The following is a 22404-nucleotide window of genomic DNA, read 5'->3' as shown; positions in this document are numbered from 1 at the left end:
GCCACTCCGGGTCTCCAAGGTTCACTCGCTGTTTCTAAAGCAAGAATAGGTGTGGCCCCTTCCCTCCTGTTTATTTCTTCTCCCTTCCTACAGAGCACAGGGGGAGGAGGAAGAAGAGAAAAGAAGAGAAGGGGTTAGCCAGGACCATGATTTTCACCAGTAATGGACGAATAATGGCTCATTCCAGGAAGACAGGGAAAATGAGCTAAATTAGAAAACATTTCACAATGCCAGGCCTCAGCATCAAGTTGAGCCAAACTCAGTCCGGCACAGCGATTTCCCACCTCCCAACTGTGACTGCTCGTGCTCAAAGCTCCAATTATATCAGCCTGAATGCTTCTCCTAAGACGGCCCCTTCTCTTGTCCGCCTCCCCCTGCCCCCATCCACAGCGCCCTGGCTCCAAAAGGCAGTTTTGACTGTCAGTGCCTTTGGGCTTCGTCCCCTCCCTCAGCTTCCTTGAGCCGCCTCTCTCTTCTTCCAGCTTCCTTTATTAAAAATGCTAATGCTACCATTCTCTGCCTGGATTTCCGAAAAATGCAGCATAAAGGAGCTGAGGCTGGAAGGAAACACGAGAGCAGAGATGATCAGAACCAAGGAGTAGCTTTTTATCGGGCTGTCCCTCAGCTGACGCTCCCAGCCCAGAAGGCAGTGAACGCACAGCAGGAGGAGGGAGAAGAAGCTGCAATTTTTTTTTTCCTTTTAAAATTAAAAACTCTAAAAAGAGAAAATGCTGTCCTTGTAACTTGGGCAGGGACTCGCAGCTTTTGTTCTCTTTGTCGGAGTGGCAAATTTCGTCTTCTACTTTGGAAGAAGAGAGAGGAAGAGCAAAGGCCCAGAAACCTGGACTACGCCAGGTATCAGAGAAAGACGAGGAGGGGGATGGGCGGGCGAGAATAACCAGAGAGGAAAGCAGGCAAATCAAAAGTGACTGTGAGGATGAGGGGACAAAAAGCAGCAAAAGGGAAAAAGCAAAAAAAAAAAAAAAAAGGGAAGAAGAGCCTCGAATGGATATAAATGAACAGGAAGGAACCCAAGGAAGGGCAGAGGACACAGTCGAGGACCAATGCAGAACTGCAGTCGTTAAGGAACCGTGAAAATCCCAAATAGAGAAAACTATCTAGATAATTCCTCGGGGGTCAGTGTCATGAGGTACCTCTCCAGAAAGCTCCACCCGATCCAAATTTACAGAAAGCTGACCCTCCCTGCACCGGCCAATACATAAATATCAACATTGCATTTTCAGCCTCGCTTCTTTCTCCTTATCACGTTTCCTACCTATGTCCCCTAAATAACTTCCCTGCCCTTTCCTCTGACATTTATACCACTTAGATATTAACAGATGACGCCACATCCCATTTGCACTTGCTTTAGCCAAATTACACACTGCATGATTGTTCTTTTCATCTCTCCCTGTAAACTACACCCTTCACTGCCATAATTAGTTGTGGTGCTGTTCCCCAGAGCACCTCACTTCTCTGTGCTTCAGGTAATAAAACACCTTCATCATTTCAATCACGGAAAGTGGAGTGCAATAATGGGTGGCTGCCCAAGGCTGGGAAGAGACAGAAGTGTATGTAGTGGAGAGGAAATAATACAGAACTGAGACTCAGGAGACAAGATCTCTAAGCTAACTCCTCCCGCTCATCAGGGGTGTGGCTTGGGCAGGTTGTAAGTTGGGCTGAATTCCTGCCAAAGCCCATATTAACTCGGACAGTCTAAGATCGGGTCTTCATTAACTCTGCAGTAGAGAGACCGTGGAGGCACCTGGACTTCGGGGGCTGGTGGACTTGGGTTCAAACCTCGGCTGTACCACTGACACGCCTTTCAGATTCCTCTGATTGTTAGTCTCCTCAGAGATAAACTTGAGAAAATAATGCCCACCTTACTGGGGTCACCGCATGAAGTAAGGAGAGGTTCCTGGACTTGCCGCACTCCCCGTGCCCCAAATGACAAAATAATTTTCACAGCTCTTCCAGGTCCAAAGAAGTATCTACTAGTTTCATTTATTAAGTAGTTAGGTCCAAACAATTTAAGTATTAGTATTATTGACCTCCTAACAATTCAGCGGTTACTTGAAAAAAAATGAATACTAAATTCTAAATTCTAAATTTCTAAATTGAAGGTAGAAAGTAGGGTATCTGACAGCTATCCCTGTTTCTGCTCACGGAGCCCCTGTAAGATTGCTGTGGCATACCACATCCCTCCGTGTGTCCTCAGGGAACCAAGGAAGTAAAGTGTAGGTAAAGCCCTCGACAGGCAGAGAGAAGTGACAATCAGATCACTACCTCAGCGTCTAAGCTGCACCCACAGGAGTGAACTGAAACAGATCCCCACCAGAATCGTTTGCTTCTCCACACTGTTAAATACCGGTTCTGGGGAGCTGAAAGATAACCGGAGAAGTAACCTCCTGGGTTGAACCCCGCATTCAAGGAAAAACATACACTCTGAACACCGTGAATGAGAGCCACAAAGACAAGCTTAGAGAATGAGAATTCTGCATCCAAACTCATTAAGGACCTGTGGCTGGACCCCTGAGGCCCCTGCCAAGAAAAGGCAGACTAGATGAGGATCAGAAAGGATCCTTCTCAACTGTCTAGAATGAAATGGCAAAAGAAAACCTTGTCTCTCTTCCTCTTTCCAATAAGATTTAGTATCTCTCCTAAGATGACCTTTCTTGCAATCTCTATCATCAGGTATTACTTTGGGCGGCGGATACAGAAAAAGAGAGAGGCGAGAAAAAATTGCTACTTTTGCTTTTTGAAAAAGGCCTTACGGTAGATCTCTCAGCCACCTGGTACTATTTGTTCATTAATTCAGCCATTGATTTAATGTTTACTGAACACCTACTGTATGACTGAGAGGCCTAGGCGTCGCAAACACAACAAGGCAGAAACAGCCAATAAACAGTCTGTGTCTTCAAGGAGTTTTCCACCACTGTCCAGTCCAGCGGGGAAAGAGACAAGAATGCCAGTATAGCACCGAATTATTCTCCCATTTGCCTACACCCAGGTGCGAGGAAACCCCAGGGAAGAGCCTTTTAAATCTGCTGTGGCAGGAACTAGGAGCAGAGCAAAAGCAGGAGCGTTCTGAGATGGGTTTTCAGACCAGTTCTTAGGGGTACGTGGGAACAGCGTATTTATCCTTGGACACTACCCATCCCCACTGCCAAAAGCGTCTCGGAGCTCTCCCAGAAAGACTCTCCTTCCGGAGAACCAACTGCTGTAAAGTCTGGTTGCATCTGTCTCACAAGTACACTCTAGGTGGCCTAGCCTAGGTCAGTGGGGACTCTGTCAGCTTGTCACCTTGCTGTGGAGACTCACATTAGCACTCGGGTTATCAGTGGAGCCACTGCCGCACCTATGTACCTCAGTCTGTGCTTCCTTCTCATTCTTCGATTCATCTCAACTTGCTCATTCATTCATTCGTTTATTCATTCATTCATTCATTCATTCATTCATTCATTCATTCATTCCTCTGACTACTTACAGCCTCCAACTTTCCTATATTTCAATCTCTTAATCCTGTACTTCCTGCACTTTGTATATTACCTTAGGCCAAGTGTGAAGTTTTGTAATTCTAACGAGATCCCTCACTTCCTCACTTGAGGCTGACCCTCTTCCAAGCCTCAGCTGGGCGGTAACGTGTGTGTGGCGGGGGTGGGCGTGAGAAGGAAGTGAACAGAATGGGCTCCATTCACTCCAACGCTGTGTTATGTCCACAGAAGTTAGCATCCCCCAGAAGAACTAGGAGACTGGAAAGAATCAGCAGATAAATTGCACCCTCTTCCTGTCTACCCTCCACCCTCACAGACTGATCAGAGGTACACATTTCCACAAGGCCTGCCTATACTACTGTCCTATGTGTCCAAAAACTGACCTCTTGTAAAGCTGACGCCAGCTTACCAATGTAGCCCCATCCTGTCTCAGTCATCTCTTCCCCTCACTCGGCTCCCATGGGATTGTTCCTTCCTAGAAAGCCTTAACATTTAGGTTTTGTTTCTAGACTACTCGGGCTAGGACAGTCTACGTTCTTCAATGTCATCGATTGCAAAATGAGGGGAGATGGTGACAGTACCTTCTTCATAAAGTTGTTGTGAAGACGGAGTTAATGCGAAGTGCTTTGGACAGTGCCCAGCATATAATAAACCCTACATGACTGTTGGCTAATATCATTCATCTTTTCTTTTCAGGAACACCTAACACAATCCCTGAGACATGGAAGGTCATCGCTAAATGTTTTTCAAGTGAATGAATCATGAAAGTGCACTGCTTTAGTGGCCCTTGGAAGACAAACGAGTTGACTCGGAAAGGAACACCATGCCAAATACTAAATAAAAATAAGCTGAGTTCTCTTTTGTGGCTAAGGAGACCTAAGCACCAGGAAATGCAGTGGGAAAACCATGGAAAGGTTTACACAGAACTTGCACGCGTACCCTTACAGGCAACCAATCACTTATTCATTCAACAAACGTGCACTCAGTGCTTAATACCGAATGCGACAGGAAATGCCATAGAGTTGCAAAGGTGAGTAAGACACGGTCCTGAACTTGAGGAACTTGCAAGGTGGAATAGCAGAGGCAGATTAGTGAACAGATGATGAGAATTATCAGATCGTTATTTTATGGTGTGAAAAAAGTGGCCGAGATAGGTATGGGGAGTCACAGGACCAGAGAAGAACACTGGGTAGCATCAGTTAGGTGTCTCGGAGGGGGTTATCCGGATGCAGACTTCTACGCTAAGTTGGGAATAGCAAGAAAAGTTTGGCAGTGGGCTAGGGAAGGGTTTAGGAAAAGCCACTGCGGGCACAGAACACCCCACAACCAGGTGCCCACATGGTAAGCACAGACACACAGGCTGGACAACAGATTCAGTGTCACTGGAACATAACAGTGCAGGCAAGGAGTGACTGCAGTGATAGGGCTGACCTGGCAGCAACCAGGTCGCAAAGAGGCTGGAGGCTACCGCGGGAAACCGCACATTTATTCTGTAGGGCCGTGGGCTCCCCTGGTGAATTTGGGGGCAGGGCATAAAATGAACAGCTCCTCTGGGTAGATCTTTCGGTGGCCGAAGAGGATGGATTTGAGGACAAGTCATGAGGCAGGGAGCCAGGTGAGAAGCCTAGCGTGGCGACCCAGGTGAGGGATAAAGTGCTGGCCTGGGACACGGGTGGGACAGGTGAGACCGTGTGTGTGTGAGGAGATGCTCGCTGCTGGAGGCCACTGGGGCGTCCCTCGGCCTCAGCACATCCCCCAGAGAGCTGGACTCAGACGTCCCCCCACCACTTAAGAACCCATGATGGAGCTCCACCAGCCGATCTTCCGAAGACAGGGCAGGTTAGCCTCGGCAGAGGCCTCAGACATCAGGGCTGAAATAAGGCCCAGGTTCCTGCTGAAAGCGAAGACCTAGGCCTAAGTAAATGTTTCCGTTAAACATCTCATTCACAGTAGCCACTGAACTCTGAAGGGATCAAGAAACTGAAAGTCAGAAATGAAGAGGCAAGTAAGAGGTAAGGCCAGGATAAAAATCCAGGTCTGGGCGGGTAGGGCGCTCAGTCGGTTGAACGTCCAACTTCGGCTCAGGTCACGATCTCATGGCTCGTGGGTTCGAGGCCCGTGTCGAGCTCCGCGCTGACAGCTCAGTGCCTGGAGCCTGCTTCGGATTCTGTGTCTCCCTCTCTCTCTGTCCCTCCCCTGCTTGCATTCTGTTTCTCTCTATCTCAAATAAACATTAAAATTTTTTTTTAAAAAATCCAGGTTTGTCTGGTTGAAGTGTAGGGACCCCCCCCTCCCCACCCCCGCCACACACACACACACAGAATTTTAACTTCACTGCAGATTCCTCATAGTCATTACCAACTACATTTTCAGTATCTGGAGCCTCAGAACCACTGCCTCCCTTCCCAGCTCCCAACTCTTCAGCGTCTTAGATTACCAACTGGAACCTTAACCATGCCCCACATCCCCCATCCCTGGCCCTAGCAAGTTTAATCGCTAAATTGGCTGAAACTGAAAGAATGGGGAGAGGTTTTGCGATAGCATCACTGGCCCTGTCCCTGGGCTTCAGTTCAAAGGAATCGCAGTTCAGGGCCAGAGGAGAGAAGAACAGACTTAATGCACTTGTAGGCTGTGCTCTCTCCCTCTGCAATCCTCTGGTGCACAAGGGCACAGCAGGGGTTGCTGGGAAACGGGAGTCTTCCTCTGGTGCACAAGGGCACAGCAGGGGTTGCTGGGAAACGGAGCCTTTGATGATGTGTTCTCCCTGCTGTGGAGACTAATGACTTCAAAGAGGGCATCCTGCCACGCTAGGGGCTTGCGTGGAAAATCTGACTGCGGTGTAATTAGGAAGAAGGCTTGAGTTTAGGCTTGTACGTCCAACAGCACCCTCCTCTGCCTGTTAGGAAACAATTTGGCAAAGGGAGAGACGAAGCTTTGACGAGCAGGGGTGTTTCTTCAGGATGACTGCTTTGATGCTGACAGAGAGGAAAGAAAGTTAAAACCAAACCAACCAACCAAACAACAACAACAACAACCCCAGCCTGGGCAGGAACTGCTGGTCAATGGTCAAAATTGAGAGATTTTAAATAACGGAAGCAAGTCCTCCCTCCTGAAAACCATCTGCCTGGCAGGTATTATGATGCCTGATGCTAACTCCCATGCATTAGATACTCTCACTTTCCATGATTCTCATTTACCTACCTTATGAGGTGGGTATTATTATTATTATCCTCATTCACAGGAGAGGAAGTTACGGCACGGAGAGCTTAAGTAATCTGCTCAAGGGAAGTGGGTAGAGCCAGTAAGTGGTAGAACCAGGATTTGGACTCAAGGGGTATGCTTGTACAGTCCTAACCAATATGCTGTATGAACTCAGTTCTTCACTTAAGTTCCTAGTGGACTGGACCTTACAGGACTACCGTGAAGATTGAATAGGGTGTTTGGCACAGAAGAAGTCCTCCGTGGAAGTGATGTGCTGTGAGTGGTATCACGACCTTCCATCCTTCCTGCCCCTGACATAAATGTCCTCCCTGATAGTCTATTTCTCATAATGCTTGAAATCTCACCAATTATTCGATTTTTATTGAGCACATATTCTATGTCTGACAGTATGTGCTTGAGAATGAGACTCAAAATTACACTCTTGCTCCAAAGGTCTTATGGTCTACAAGGAGTCAAGACCAGTAGAGGAATAGAAATACCAAGGCATAATGTAGCAACTGCCACAAGGTCTGAGGCAGTCCAAAGGAGGAAGAGATGAATTCCAACTGGTGAAGGAGGGAAGACTTTATGGAGGAGCAGGTATTTGGGCAGGACCTTGGCAAATGGATAGAATTAACTGAGAGGATAAGGGGGGAGTACTTGGAAGGGAAGACATGTCCTGAGGAAAAGTGGGGAGGGGGTGAAGTAAAAAGTAAGTATGGTCAGGAAGCAAGCAGTTCAATCAGGCTGGAAACAAGTGCTGAGGCCTTGGGTGCTGGGAGGGCCTTACCCTGAGAGGCCACATGGTGGCCATACTTGTCCTCATCCATCACACTGAGAGCCTAGACACAGGGTCAGACTGCTGGGGACATTCCATCTCCTGCCATTGGTACAGTGTGCCCTTGAGCACATTATTGGACCCTCTATGTCATGGCTTCCTCATCTGCACAATGTGAAGAGGGAACGATATGAACATTCTCAGAGCATTTACAAATAATGCCTTCATGTAGAAAGCACCCTGTGAGTATTACCCATTATTATTTACAGGAGGTAAGAGATAATACTGTGTTAGGATGTGACAATGCAGTGAAATTCGAGGCATTGTTCATGCCCTGGTGAAGTTTAAATTCCAGCGGTAGGTTATTCTAAACCCAACTTGCCGAACTGATGTTAAGATCACATCATTTGGTGGTAGGTCAAAGAACATAAATGAGGCCATGCCAGTGCAAAACTCAATGCCATCACTTATTGAGAGCTTCCATATTTTATTTAGCATTATTGAGTACAACATATTTATTTATGTTTTCCTCATAAACCTTATAACAACTCTATGAAGTCGATACTTACTATCCTTATTTTTACTGATGAAGTTGAGACTCAAAACTGTTACGAATTCAGCCCCAAATGCAGTGCTTTTAAATAAAAGAAATGAGATTTGAGCCCAAATGTGTCTGAGTCCAACTCTATGCTCTTCCCATTATGCTCTGCTGCCTCCCTTACAGTTGAAAATGTAAGCGGGTGAACACTAATCCTCTTGGAAGTGAGGAACCCACAGCCTCCCTGCACGGATGAAATGGTTTTATCAAGGCTATTAAGTGAAGTTTAGTTAACGATACCCAATCCTATCCCTGGAAGGAAAAACCTCTGAGCATATTCCAGACAACCTTTCTGCTAGGCCAAGTAGCTTGGGGAAGATGGATGGATGGCTCAAACATGAAGATACCACTCCTGACCTATTGGGCAAGAGCTCTGAAATCTTTGTGAAAAACAAGGACCTGAGTAGGTGTTTTATTTTCCCTCGATTGTGCTGGTAAATGAGTAAATGTGATCCATACAGGCTCTGCCATGTCCCCTGCTATAGTAATGGGCCATCTTGACTTGAACACATGGCCGTGGTTCCACACTGGCCACAGCACAGAGCTAGTCAGTAGCAGATGCCTGCCCCTGACAGACAGTTACCAGCCTGGGGCCCCCAGGATGTGTCTGAGTGCTTTTTCAAACCTGGATTGGGCAAGAAGCCAATGACATTTACTGTGTTTATTAGGTCTCCAGTAAGGTCCCTCTAGTGACTTGTGGCTTTCCCTGGGACTCTACATCATTTTGAAAGAGATGCTTAACTACAGACCACACACTTGCCGTTGTTTTAATCCAGACGTCAACTCATGGATCCCCTGCCCCTAGAGCCCCAAGGCTGAACTGTGGCTTCTCTCTGGCTTTCATTTCATTTCGAGACTCTAGCTCTTGAGGGATTAGACGCAAGAAAATTCTCTCTAGGGACCAAGATTCTTTTTCTTTTCTTTTTATTTTTTTGGCTTATGAGACTCTCAATATTGCTGCAATATTCAAGAGGTTCACCTATAGAATGGTGACAATAGTAGTTACTTCATAGCATTGAGATGAGAATCACATGTGTTGGTACAAGAAAAATATGGAGAAGAGTGGCTGGTGCATCGCAAGGACTATGGAAGTGTCAGCTATTATTATTACTAATATTAATATCAATTCTATTACTATAGCACTTGAAGGGCAGAGTGTGGGGAGTACTATAACACCAGGCATGCAAAGTATTATGGCTCCCTGGCACTGATGTTAATTCTACTCCACATGGGCTGCTTTCAGTGTAGACTGTGTTCCCATTTATGACCATCCCACAATGGCAAGACCTCACTCCATTTAAAGTCACCCTTCTCCTGTGGCTACAAATGAAGGAGTCCCTGTTGTACGTCAGGATGGGAGGAAGTCCATGCTGAGAACTGTGATCTGGGCAGCTGATGGGATCATCCACCTCCCAGGCTAACTAGGCTAGTGCGGCACTGGGGCTCTGAGCAGCTGTCCAAGGTCCTGCACAACTGAAATTTGGGGCCCTCTACATCTGAGGGTCTTGGATCCAAAGGGCAACCTTGACTGGAAAGCTTGATTTTGGCTGTATCTCCTCAAGCAAATAATGCTACTCTTGGTGTGGAAAACCTTGTGGAATGGTTAATAAGCTTGATGGAAAGGAGCCTCTAAGGTTGGAAAAAGATTATCCCAATTGTTAAGCTACATCATGGTTTAATAAGAGCCTAGATGTTGGCATCAGACAGTTCTGTTTACCACTCTGTGATTCTGGTCATCATACTATTGAGTCTCAAATAATACTAGGCACCGTTTTCATTATACATACGTGTGTGTGTATGTGTGTGTGTGTGTGTGTGTGTGTGTGTGTAAAACAAAGCAAGACCTATAACAATATGATGCAATTTTTGTTAAAAAAAATATACCTAAACAAACAAAAGGTCACAATGAGTTCCCTCCAGGGAATGGTACTTCATGTGGTTTGGATTTTCTTCTTTTTACTGGTGTGTGTGTGTGTGTGTGTGTGTGTGTGTGTGTGTGTGTGTTTTCCCTAATTTTTCTACCAGTTACATGCATCCCTTTTATAAAAAGAAAAGGCAAAAAACAAATATGTAGAGACAAAATGTTTGCTCTCCAGTTTCTGAAATTACATGAAGTTAAAACTTCAAAAAGATCATTACAGGATGAACGTCTGAATAAGAATCCAAAAATACTTCTCTAGGAAGAATAAACCTTACGATTATTTTTACTAAAATTGTTTTCACAGAAATTGTAGGTGGAATAACCACTGCTAACTACTCACCTCTTAACCAGTTTGTAGGATTTTTATCAAGATTAGTGATATTAAAAAACAAACACTGAGTCCAGCATTATCACAGCTACTAATCAGCATTATGCGAGGGCTCAACGTCTTCAGTGACATTGAAGTTGTACTGCATTAAACACTGTGCTGAATGTGAGGCTCACTGCTTGGGGTTCATCCAGCCCTTTGCTATCCAGACCTACAGAAATGTTTTATTAGAGTTTGACCAGAATGCTAGACCCTGAACCACTTTCTCCTTTCCTCTAAAATCAGGTTAAAATGGAAGGTTTAGCCATTAAGAGTAACTTCCTCATGGGGGCGCCTGGGTGGCTCGGTTGAGCATCTGACTCTTGATTTCAGCTCAGGTCATGAGTCCAGGGTCATGGGATCAAGCCCTGTGTCGGGCTGCATGATGCGCACGGAGCCTGCCTGAAACTCTCACTCTCTCCCTCTGCCCCTCTCCCCTATGCTGCGCTCTCTGATTAAAAAAAATAATAATAATAACTTTCTCGTGGAAAAAGTCCTGACAATAGTAATGTACCACAAAGATACTTTTAAAGCTTCCTTCCTTATCTTTTTCCTCCAAATTCTGTGATTATAAGAGTAATACATGCTTATTGTTAAATTATGAAAGAGAACAAAAATATATACAGAATCGAGGGGGGCAGTGGGAAGCAAAACTTTTGATGCATAGCAAAAGAAATTGGGAGGAAATGTGCCAAAATGGTAATGGTAGTTTTCTCTGAGCATGGGATAATGAGTGGATTTTTTTTTCTATTTATTTTAGAGGGGAAAAAAAAAGATATATAGCCAAGACCTCCAAAGCCAGGGAAAATGACAGCACTCTCAAACCTAGTATTCTTAGACCAAAACCCAAGGAAGCTGAAGGTCCAGCGAGCATTCCTAGTGGAAAATAGCCATGCATTCAGTAGAATATATAAATTCAGGACACTATCTGGAAAGCATGGGCAAGACATAAAACATTCATTTCTATAAAATTGAAACAATTTATCTTCCATTCTTGAGCAGATGGGAGGGTAAATTGAGGTTGATTTTTTTTTCACCCTGGTGGTCATGTTGGAGGAAATATGAGTGTTCCCGCCTCCGGCACTGTTTAAAATAAGTCTCTTGGTGCCGTGACTGGACTAGTCAGAGAGAACACTGTGATAGCTACACCCTCCTCCAGGGGGTTGGCAGTATAGCAGGGGGCGACTGCAGACGCTCGTCACTCAGGGAAGGGTGGCACAGTGAGGCCCCTCTGTCCCAGGGGGAGGAGGGTTCGGAGAAGCTGGTGGAGAGCACAGAACGTCCACCTCTCATCTACAGCTGGTAACTGACCTTCAGGGTGTTCTATGCGATTCACATTGTACTCCCTTTGAAACCTATATTTACCTGACTGACTTAGCTCCGATACCCACCCATCACTGTCAAGTGTGGCCACCGGCTCTGTAACCTTAAGCAAGTTTCTTCACCTCTCTGGCTCTCTATTTCCCAATCAGTAAAATTCAAGGATCCTTTAGGATGCACTCAGCCACAGTCTACAAATCCGTTACTTGCATTGCAGGGGGTGCGTACAGTGACAAGAGGGTGCCCTCCCAAGGGGTCTGGAGACTCCACTTCCAGCTCAGGAAGGGTTCTTAAGTCTTAAGACTTAAGCATTAAGAAATGCTTCTGCTGTGCTTCAGAAGCATTTGGGGAAACTTTTTGTAGGTACAGATTGTGGACCCTCTCCCAGACCTGTGAAATGAAAATCTCTAGGGGCAGAAATCAGAAATCCGTATTTTAAATAAGCTGCCCAGATGCACTGGGGAGTCAATTACTAATGACGTATTTTGCTTCTGTATCATCCTAAGTAACCAAGAAGGTTACCGTTGCCTCTAAGAGGGGAGCAAAGGGCACCACCTAAAACGACCACAGCCAGGCTCAGCGCAGCTCATTAAGCGCCTCTGTGCAAATTAGAAAAAGGGGCCCATCTGGACAAACATCGCCTTTGTCTCAGGGTTTGCTTGCCTTGGTGAACACGGGCTAGGTTTCAGGCTTCAGTTGCTCTTCTAGCCAGATGTCTATCTGCAACATACAAGGTCTAGCACTGTACTCAGCGGACTGACCGCACGCTTTTTGTGAAAATGGGTCAAGTCAAACATGTTTTCACTTGAGAAAATCCCCGAGAACGAGGTGCAGTTTCCCAAGCCGAGTGGGGGAACCAATCCCATTACACCTGACTGAGGGGGTCCTGGCGGGTGGAGATCTGTGTTCAATTGCTCAGTTCCTGCCTGCTTGTCCAGGGGAGGGGTTGGTTCTCCTTCCATGGACAATATTTCAGCTGGAATCAGGTTACAGCGAGGCTTCTAAAGAGAGAGGAAACTAGGAGCTTTAGATTGAATTCTACGAGCTAAGATGAAGATCTGTTTGACATTGAAATGGGTGGGAGAAAGGACAGCCACGTTTCCATCGACTCCTGGGGGAAGTAGGGGAGACAGAAGCAAAGAAAAAAGGAGGGAAGAAAAGAAGAATGAGAAATAAGGGTCCAAACACTGGGAACCCTTGTCAGGAATATGTGAATAAGTTAGGTATAATTAGAAAGAGTCACATACAACACACACACAGAGAAACAGAGAAAAGGAGAACAAAAAGAGAGCTAATGGGGAGATAATCCCATTTGTGCATGGCATGGCAGTGACAGGAGCTGGCACAGACAGTGCGGTCGGGAGGGCGGGGGCGGGGGGGAGCGCACCCAGAGATACAAAGAGCAGTACCAGGCTGGCTTGGAAATCTTGTCTGAGGGGGTGGGGGAAGGTGAATGGGGCATCGGTGACACAGAAATCAGTGACACGTGGGAGGGGAAATAAAAGCCAGACAGTGAGCTAGAAATGGACAAAGGGAAGTCAGGAAATGTTGTATGTCACCCAGGACTGTCTGACTCTGTCTGAGTCACTTCTGAAGAGACTTTGGGCAGGTCAACGTAGGCCAAACACCGCCCAAGACCGGGACTTGGGATCAGAGATGCACGTCGGCATCCCAGATGCTGCCGTCCAATGGGCGAGCAGTGGCCCTCTGTCAGACAGCTGTGAAGAGGTCTTTGCTCAGTTCTAGGTGGTCAGGAGGTGAGAGTGGGTTTGGGATCATTTTGAGTAATCGGGGGAGCCTGGTCTCTGCTCGATACCTAGAACCCAGAGGCAGAGGCATCCTCTCCACTGAGCTCTGGTCATTGTACTGAGAGTTGTCTCCAGACAAATGTTACCAATGGCATCATTTGGGCAGCCCCCCTCCCATTTACTGCCATTAAGGATGTATTTTGAGCCAGAAAGAGGGACTGAAGCTAACCATGACCGACACCGTCCTCATTCTTGGCTTGAAAAGGAAACTGGATTCTACAGGGTGGGACATTTGCTCCTTATATGGATTTAGAATCCCCAGGCAGTCACTCTTGGGAGGGTGCAGCAGGCAGACGTGGTAGAAATAGAAGGAGAGAACAGTAAGCACCTGGCACAATGGAAAGGCCAGATTAAGGCAGCGTGGGCTGTTTGAGAGAGAGCGAGCGTGTGTGTGCATGTGCACGCACACATGTGTTCTTATCTGGGGATGCCATGGTGAACGTGTTGCCTCTTGAGCAGCCAGTGAAAGAAGGTTCTGATGAGCAGGGCCATTCCTGACAATGGCTTCTACAGCCTTAGAGAAACACCTGTTCGTTTCCTACTGCCGGCTCTTCCCCTCTCATGAATTATCACCCGATCACAACCCTTCCGCATTGAAATCTAGTGATATGTGATGGTTCTTTAGTGGGAAATCTCCTTGGTGTTGCCCTCTGTATCTGAGATGCCAGAATAAGAAGTCAGGCTATTATTTACAGGGAATCTTCAAATGCATGAATTTTATCTAATGTGGTGTCCTGAAAAATGTATCTAGAAGCCCTTGGGCACACTTTTGATTTAACAACAACAAAAAACTATTGATAGCCTTTCTTAATAATCTCCAAAGTAGCTAAATAAATTTGTTTTTTTTTCCCTCCTCTAATGTGTTCATGTAAATCAATCTCTCTTGCCTCCTCCAGCCTCATTTATTGGTTTCATTTCTTGTCTGTGAAAATTTTCCATTTGTCCTTGTTGTCCTAGCAAACAAATACTAAATACATACTCTAATAGTCTCTGGCTGTATCTATAAAGCCACAGGGATAGGAGGCTGAGGGTTTTTTAGTGAATTCATACAGGTTAGACAGAAGGCATGGTAAAGCCTCATGCTGGGGGTAAGACCCTTTTATCCTGGGTCCTCTGCTGGACAACCCTGTCACCGGGATGCTGTGGCAGGAAATGATTGATTTTTGTTGCCAACCTCGAAGACCAAAAATGTAACCTCAAACATCCCATGTTCTTTTAGTAACTCATTAGAAATCTGTCATTCATGACTTCGTTTAAATCTTTTTGAAGCTATTTTTACTTCTATTGAACAGGAGCCTCTTGTGTAATGAGTTCAACAATTTTACAACTTGTGACCTGATCCTGTCACCTGGGTGCACTACGGTGACTAGATTCACCACCCGGATCCACTCACACATTTCTCAACCTGCCTCACTTTTCCTTGGGCATTTTCGGTAGAACCAGAGTCACCAAAAAATGGTTGTTGGCAACCCCTTTGACTCACGTGCCTTATATATATGGTGCCCTATTCTGTCCTTCTTTGCTGTTTGATCTTGACAACTTTATCTACAGAATAATTTTAGGACTATGTTCTACGTGCAGAATCCAGATAAATAAATACACATTTAGATAGTCTCAAGAGGATATGTGCGGGTTTGTTCCATTTTGTGTGTGCATGCGTGTGCGTGTGTGTGTTGTTTTGTTTTCTTTTTAGGGTTATTTTAATTTATTTTGAAGGACCCAGAATGATAATGTATAATGAGGGAATATCCCACCAAATATACAGACACCTTGGAATTTCTCCCTCCTGCTAACAATTTTAAGGGCACGTATATGGAACTTTCGTGGCCCAAACCTTAGAAAGCAAGAGCTCTTCAAGAGCGAGTCTTTCCTTACTGTATCATCCTCTTCTCCTGTCTCTGTTAACTGCATTCTTAAGCTACTCTGGGCTATTTATTTGCTACTCCTGGAAAAGCCATGCTTCTTGTATCTCCACGCCTTGGCATGTGCTGTTTCCTTTGCTCGGAATTACCTATGTTAGCTGCTACATTGAACAGTTCACAATCTAACTTCTCCACGAAATCCTATTCTCGGTTCTCAGGTGTCACATAAGTCACCCCTTAAACTGTAATCACATGGACCTTTGCTCACACCTTTATTTTAATAGGTCTTAGAATTGAATGTAATTTTTTCATTATGTGCCCATTATCTATCTAGACTATTAGTTCTTCCAGAGCAGAGACCACATCTTCTTATAATTAGCAATCTAGCTCATCCTGGTACAATAGGTAATGGAGGAGATATTTGTTGAAACCATGAATGACGCTGCACAGTAGTGAGAGGATTTCTACATACTAATCCGCTCACTCACCCACATGCACATGCGCATGCCACACATTCGCACACCATGCACGCACATTCACCACACACATGTGCACGTAGGTGCACGCGCAGCCACACATGGGTCTAGGTAAACCAAAGCACAAGGCAGAGGCTGGGTGAAGTTACAGGTGTTAACTTCTCTGCCTCACCAAATCATCCATTTGTAATTTTCTGCATTTGTGTCCTTAATCCATTTTGTTCCTTGCCTGAAATAACGGATGCTTATTGCTACTTTTTCCCTTATACATTAGCCTAGATTCTTCACAAGGGAATTCACTTTAAAGATTACCGGCCTGGGATTTGCTTGTTCTACTTCAAAAGAATGTTCAGCCATTTTTATATACGCAATACAAGGATCCCAGGTGAAAAACATAAATACCCACACACGCTGCTTATCTCCACCTTCCGGAACATTAAATATTCAGGAAAATGAGGCCCACCATCGATTTTTCCATAATACCCCAATACGTATCATTAGTTGGCAATCTGTCAGGCAGGTTTCAACTCAAGTGACAGACTTCACGTTCAAATCAATTTCGATTAATTTTGCAAGAATCATTCGGAGAAACGTGGCATCAGAGCCCTGATTTAAATCAAGATGTATGGCATCCTCCACTTTTCATTCATCTTGTCATTTTATGGGGAAAATGCAGTCATTTGTCTGGCACTTTTTTATATACATATAAACGCATGCTGCTTATCACTCCTGGCTCCATTATCCCCAAGACAGTCACTTTTTTCCCTCCTAACAGTTGCTCCATTATTTTATTAGTGTCCAAAACGAGACCTCGCAGACAGTGATGATCAGAGAATAATGGAAATTAGAGATGGAAATGACAGATTAGGTCTCCTTGTCTGTTTCCTGGGGCTAATGTTCCTGTCAGTCTGCGACTCGCTGCTTTAGCCTGTCTTATTTTAAATGACACCAACGTGGGGCCTCCACCAAGTCCCTGGAGGCTCTCGTCTACATCCTAAGACTGCCTCTACACGCAGCCAGAGGGAACGACAAACCCTGTGCAATTACCAAGTGAGGCCAGGCCCGTCCTCGCATGATCTGTCTGCAAGGCGAGGGATGTGGAGGCTTGAGCGATTAGCCACCAAATCCAATCACTGCAGAGGGCCAGCCTGGATCATTCAGGGCAAAAAGCGAAATGATATTTTGTCGTTGTTTTCTTCAGCAGCAAGTTTGCAGGCTAAGAGATAGAGAGCTGGTTATCCATCACCCTTTACAACATTTTACTCAGTAAGAATCCTAGCCAACCAAGATGCTCAGCCACCACAGAAGCTAATATCCTGGCTCCCCATCCACTATGCAAACGTATCAGGGGTCAGAAGAGTGAGGGGACTAAGGGGACTTTAAACAGCGAGTGGCACTCTTTTATTCATACGCCACTTGACATCTATCAGCCAAGCCTTCTGCCCTCCCCACCCATCTTTCAACAAGACGCTACCTCATGTGCATTTACCCTTCTACTAACACCTTCCTCCAAATCGTGGGGGGCAGCCTCTCCGATGCGATCTCAGGTTCAGTGGAAACAGAGCAATCCTTCATTTTCACTAACAGAAAAATTTCATGGCATTTTGACTTCCTCAAGTTTTCTGACCTGTGACTCAGATTTCCTTTCCCTAACTTCATTCCCTCTTGTCCTTATTCCTCAACCTCAACCCGTTCCAGAACATTTGCCCTCTTCTAACGTCGATGGGCATCTATCACGCCTTGACTTAGTCATCAGCTGGCCAGTTCTCTGAGTTGAGTTCTTCTACCCTTTGTCATAAATCACTCCCTTGGGCTCTTCAATCATTTTTATTGCTCTTCTCCAAACTCTCACCCATTTGTCTCCATATTTATTGCTTTGAGAGACCAGAACTACATTCAATATTCTAGGCTTGGTCTCTTCAGAATCACACAGAGGGGGCTGATCATCAACCCTGGGAATATGAGTCCTCCATGGCAATGTGCGAAATGATGGTGGTTCCTTTTTCCACCTTGTCAGGCTGCAAACACATTTCTAATCAGCAGAAAAGCAATCACTCTCAGATGGCTTTTGCCTTGATCTCTTTCTAGTTTTCCCTGTTCCATCGACTGCTATTATTAGTTAGTGTTTATCGACCCCTTTCTCTATCCACTCTGCTCCATGGGGGAGCCAACGCAGAAAGCAAGCTCTCAGCACCCAAGACAAAGTAGAAAGTTGCTTCTAAAAAGCAAGAGAAGATGCACAGTGGTGACAGTTGCACAACAATGCGAATGTCCTGAATGCCGCTGAATGGTACACTTAAAGATGATGAAAATGGTAAGTTTTATGAGGTGTGTATTTCATCACAATAATTTTTTTAATGTAAAAAAAAATAAAAGAAAAATCCAAGACAAGATAACTTCTATCCCAGTCATGTGTGCTTGGGGGAAAGCAAAGGTCTCTGAAAGAAATGGTTACTGGGGATCCGGGCAAAATACCCTTACTTGGTACCGAGCATTCCCACAATTCCCCCTTGCTGACAGTGGTGGGGGAAACGAGTGTGTCCTCACGTCAGTCTCACAAAGCCCCTTGAGCTCTGGGAGAGCTCCACGGGAGTCTGTGTGGCTTCGTGTGTCTCCAACAAAATCAACAGCTAAGTTCTGCCTGTGGAATCCTGGTGGCTGGCGGTAGAATGCAAAGGAGGAGAGGGACAGCTTGATTTTCAGATCCCAGCTGGAGGCTGTGGGGCTGCGAGTCAGAGGCATCATCTCTGAACTCGTAAATGGAGAAAAAGATGACACGGACGTCACTGGAATGGTATAAATATGGAAACGCATGGTGACATTTTTACCCATTCGCTATTCAGAATATAACCACCCTTAGCTCCGTTCCTCTACACGCAATTGTTCCGCGTCCTGTCTGCATGAAGAAGGGTGACATCTGGGAACCGGCTCATCTGCCATCCCCTCACTTACCCCTGGTTTGTGCCCCATTCATTCCGAATGCAAAGATGCTTGTGTACTGGATCCTTCATGTAACCTTCGTAGCAAAGGCATTCCCCTTAGAAGCAGGGTAGGAAGAAGGAAAAGAAACATGAAGGAATTGATTAACATGTCTGTTTGAGAAAATGAACGTGAAATGATCAGATTAAACTCAGACTCTAATAATGGTGTGGAAGAAACCATAAATCCCATTATGTCACACATCCCCATCTCTACTGCCCACGGAATGAACACACCCCCAATCTCCCCATTTTCCACTATGTGCTAATTTTCTCTAGTGGAGGAATCTAACATTTGCAAAGAGCCTACTATATGTGCTCGGTAAACACAAAGAACAAGAACTCTGAGCAAAAGAACTTTTTCAACCGTGTTTTCTCAGCGCCAAGTCTACTGCAAGGTGCATATTAGGTGATCAGTAAGTATTTAAAGAGCACATAAGCGATGTATTTCATCAAATATTTCTAAGAAACTTGAAAAGTAGGTATTATTAGCTCTGCTATGCTGATAGGGGAAACTGAAGCTCAGAAAAATTGAGGGATCTGGAGACAGCTTATAAATGGCAGAGTTCATATTTGAGCTTATGACGGTCCATCTCTGGACCTTTATTCACACCATGCCAGGCCATTAGCCCATAGAACAATGACATACTTAGAAGAGGTCACTTATACTTCTTATGGTTTTCTAGGAACTCTGGGTTTTCATTTTTAAATGAAAATGGCTAATTATTTTGGAGCTTTTAAACAGAAGAACCATCCACAATTCTATATTTGTTTAGAACATTACTATGCTTCCTTACCATTAGTTACTCCGTTAATATACCAAGCGGTCCACAACCCCTTTGGAACTGTATGCAACACCGTGTGTGTGTGTGTGTGTGTGTGTGTGTGTGTGTGTGTGTGCGCGCGCGCGCGCACATCTCCTCACGGCAGGATTCCACAACATTCTTCTGATTTACAAGCAAAATCAAGACCCCCAAGGATTAAGAATCATTGCTCCACTTAGTACTGATCATGGAAACATTTGCTGCTGTGCCCTTATATTAGTAATCCTTAAGCAATGCTGTGTATCCCTAAACTGCTGAGACCGGAGCCAGTGCAGCACTCGTGTGAACTCTGTCACTGGCTGGTTAGTTCATAGGTAGTAGAAGGACAGGGTATGACTTCCCACCATTTGTAAATAGTAAAAGTGGCATGCCTTGAAAAGACAAGGGACATAAGGTTTCTTCATCTTTCTAGGAAGAGACTCTAAAAAGGGATATACATAGCTTGGAGTATGATTTTCTGCTTTCCAAGATAAAAAACAATAAAAATGAAGCGAGGGGTCCCCACCGTCCTAGAGCGAAGGGACTGGGTAGGTTCTAAAGGAAGGAGTTTTTTGTTGTTGTTGTTCGGATCTAAGGTTAATCTTTCTTTTCCAGATGGGCCTATAAGCTACTGACCATCAGGGCCCCACTACCAGGCAACACCCATTCTCTTCCCCCACACCTGTTTAGCTCAAGGTGCTGAGGAGTGGAGTGACAATTAGTTCACTTCTTAGTTTAGGGGGTGTCCACACAGAGTATGAGGTTAGTACTTTGTCTCCTGTATGGGAAACTCAGGCTTCCACGTGGGCTAGATTCACAATAGGCTCACAGTTACTGGCTTCAGTGGTGCTGAGCTGTGTCCAAGAATGGTCAGGGAGCTAGGAGTGGAACATAGGAAAACAAAGCTAGAAATCAGGGAAATGATAATAAAGCTTTCAGATGAATGACGTTTCTCCAGGAGAGAGGAAGATAAAGAAGGCAAGTACCAGAGGATCATAAAAGAAGAAAATTACTAAGGGGTCAGCCTTCCTATCTTACCAATTCCAAAGAAAGCATGGACTTTAGACTATAAGCCACACAAGGGCAGGAACAAAGTTAGGTTTTTTGTTGTTGCTGTTGTTTTGTGTTGTTTATTTGCATAAGCAGGGATTTTATAAACAGTGCAAAATGGAAAACTGATTATATCATTTCAAATTTTGCCCTGAATTTACAGACAACACGACCACCACCAACTCTCAAGATGCAGAGATAAAAGGCAACTAGTGGGTCTAGTTCACAGACAGGCTTCTCCCTTCAGGAGATCATTTCCCAGCTGTCCCTATGGACATCAGGCATGGGTAGGACGTTGAAAAACAGGAAGTAACCTCATGAGGCTGCTGAGCCCATCACTCCGACTCTTAGAAGGGTCTTGGCTAGAGGCCATGCCCTAGACTTAAGGATTGACCAAAAAGGGAGTCCTTCCACGTTCGAGATCTAGTTACTGCAAAACATGTAAAAATAAATGCAGTAACAACTGAGAGTTCAAGCAAAGCCTGATTTTCCTAATGATGGCAATACCTACCATTTGTAGAGTACATTCACCTTTCTCAAATTGCCTTCACAGTCATTGTCTCCTTGTGAGGTTCCATCACTCATTACCACGTGGGGACCCGCTGCCGACAACAGATAGAGCTTCCCTCCATCTAATGTCATATGCGGCCCAAAGCCGGATCAACAGAGACATTTTCAAACATACCAGGCTAGAGTCTGAGGATATCCAAAATCTGCCTCTCAAACGATCCTCATTTCCGGAACCCACCAAACTCCCCCCTTCTGTATTCCTCCTCAAAACCAGTTGGTCCATCTACACGGAAAAGGAGTTCAGACTTGATGAGGGAAGTTGCTATGGCAACCAAATGCTAAATCTTGACTTTAAGAGGGGTTTCATGCGAGCACAAGCTCCGACTGTTAGCTGTGAATTTTAAAGACCCCACAAGGGTGTTGGATGCCCTCCTAAGCTCGAAGTGTTACAGTCTCTGCATCTGCTGTGACAGATGGCGGGGAACACATGACGTGCCGGCTCTGTGGTGGTGTTCACAGGAATCCAATGGAGAGACGTGTCACGGCCACGGAGAGGTGCCCAACCAGGATGGATTGTGTCCTGCAGAAGGCACGCACAGGCCACCACACTGCCAGAGAGTAGAAACCCACCAAGAGGTGATCCAGGCAAGGCCTGGAAATGGCTACACTTGATTTGTGTTTGCTACCCTTGAGGTCAAATGCCTTGAGGTAACTTGCATGGTGCCCCTGCCTTCCCTCATTCCCCATTCTGTAGGTGAAGGGGTGAGGTGCAAATCTCATCAAAGGATCAACCTTGACTTAAGGGCTCCTCCGACATGACTGGGCTGGACTTGATGTGGCCAAAAGCCCTGACTTACCTATCCTCCAGGTGGCTGTTGGCTTTTATTAAATGCAACTGGCTGGTGTGCTCCATCTAAAAAGGGCAATCTCTGTAAGACATCTGGACTACGGTAACATCTAACCTCCTGGTCTCCTCCCCTGTGGAGACATCAGGCAAGAGGCGGGCCCAGAGTCAAACGGTCCCATGTGACCCTGGGAGGGCAGACAGGGAAGTACGCCAGTTGCACATCCTGAAGGAAGGGGTTTTAATGGAGTTTGGAATGAATGGGTGATCCAGGTGGCAAGAACAAAATTGAAAGCCATGCTACTCTGCCAAACTGAGTTCAAGAGAGAGAAGCAGTGGTTCAGATCAAGGAAAGGGGAGGAGGGCTCCACTGAGTCTGGGAAACTGGACCAAT

At 45.5% G+C, this 22404-nt stretch overlaps 1 protein-coding gene across 5 annotated transcripts in view; it reads right to left on the bottom strand.

The window, feature by feature from the left end:
• The window catches only part of ASTN1 (astrotactin 1), a 299391-nt gene that overhangs the window by 118827 nt on the left and 158160 nt on the right, over positions 1–22404 (bottom strand). For all 5 annotated transcript variants that reach the window (XM_053909243.1, XM_053909246.1, XM_053909244.1 and 2 more), the window contains exon 8: positions 18778–18862. In XM_053909243.1, coding sequence (XP_053765218.1) covers positions 18778–18862 — 85 coding nt within the window. The remainder of the gene's footprint in view (positions 1–18777; positions 18863–22404) is intronic.

Source organism: Panthera pardus, unplaced genomic scaffold (genome assembly GCF_024362965.1).
Source record: "Panthera pardus isolate Hobbes unplaced genomic scaffold, ASM2436296v1 HiC_scaffold_21, whole genome shotgun sequence".
Taxonomy (NCBI): Eukaryota; Metazoa; Chordata; class Mammalia; order Carnivora; family Felidae; genus Panthera; species Panthera pardus.
Note: the sequence above shows the minus strand (reverse complement) of the source record. Positions and strands in the feature narration are given on the sequence as shown.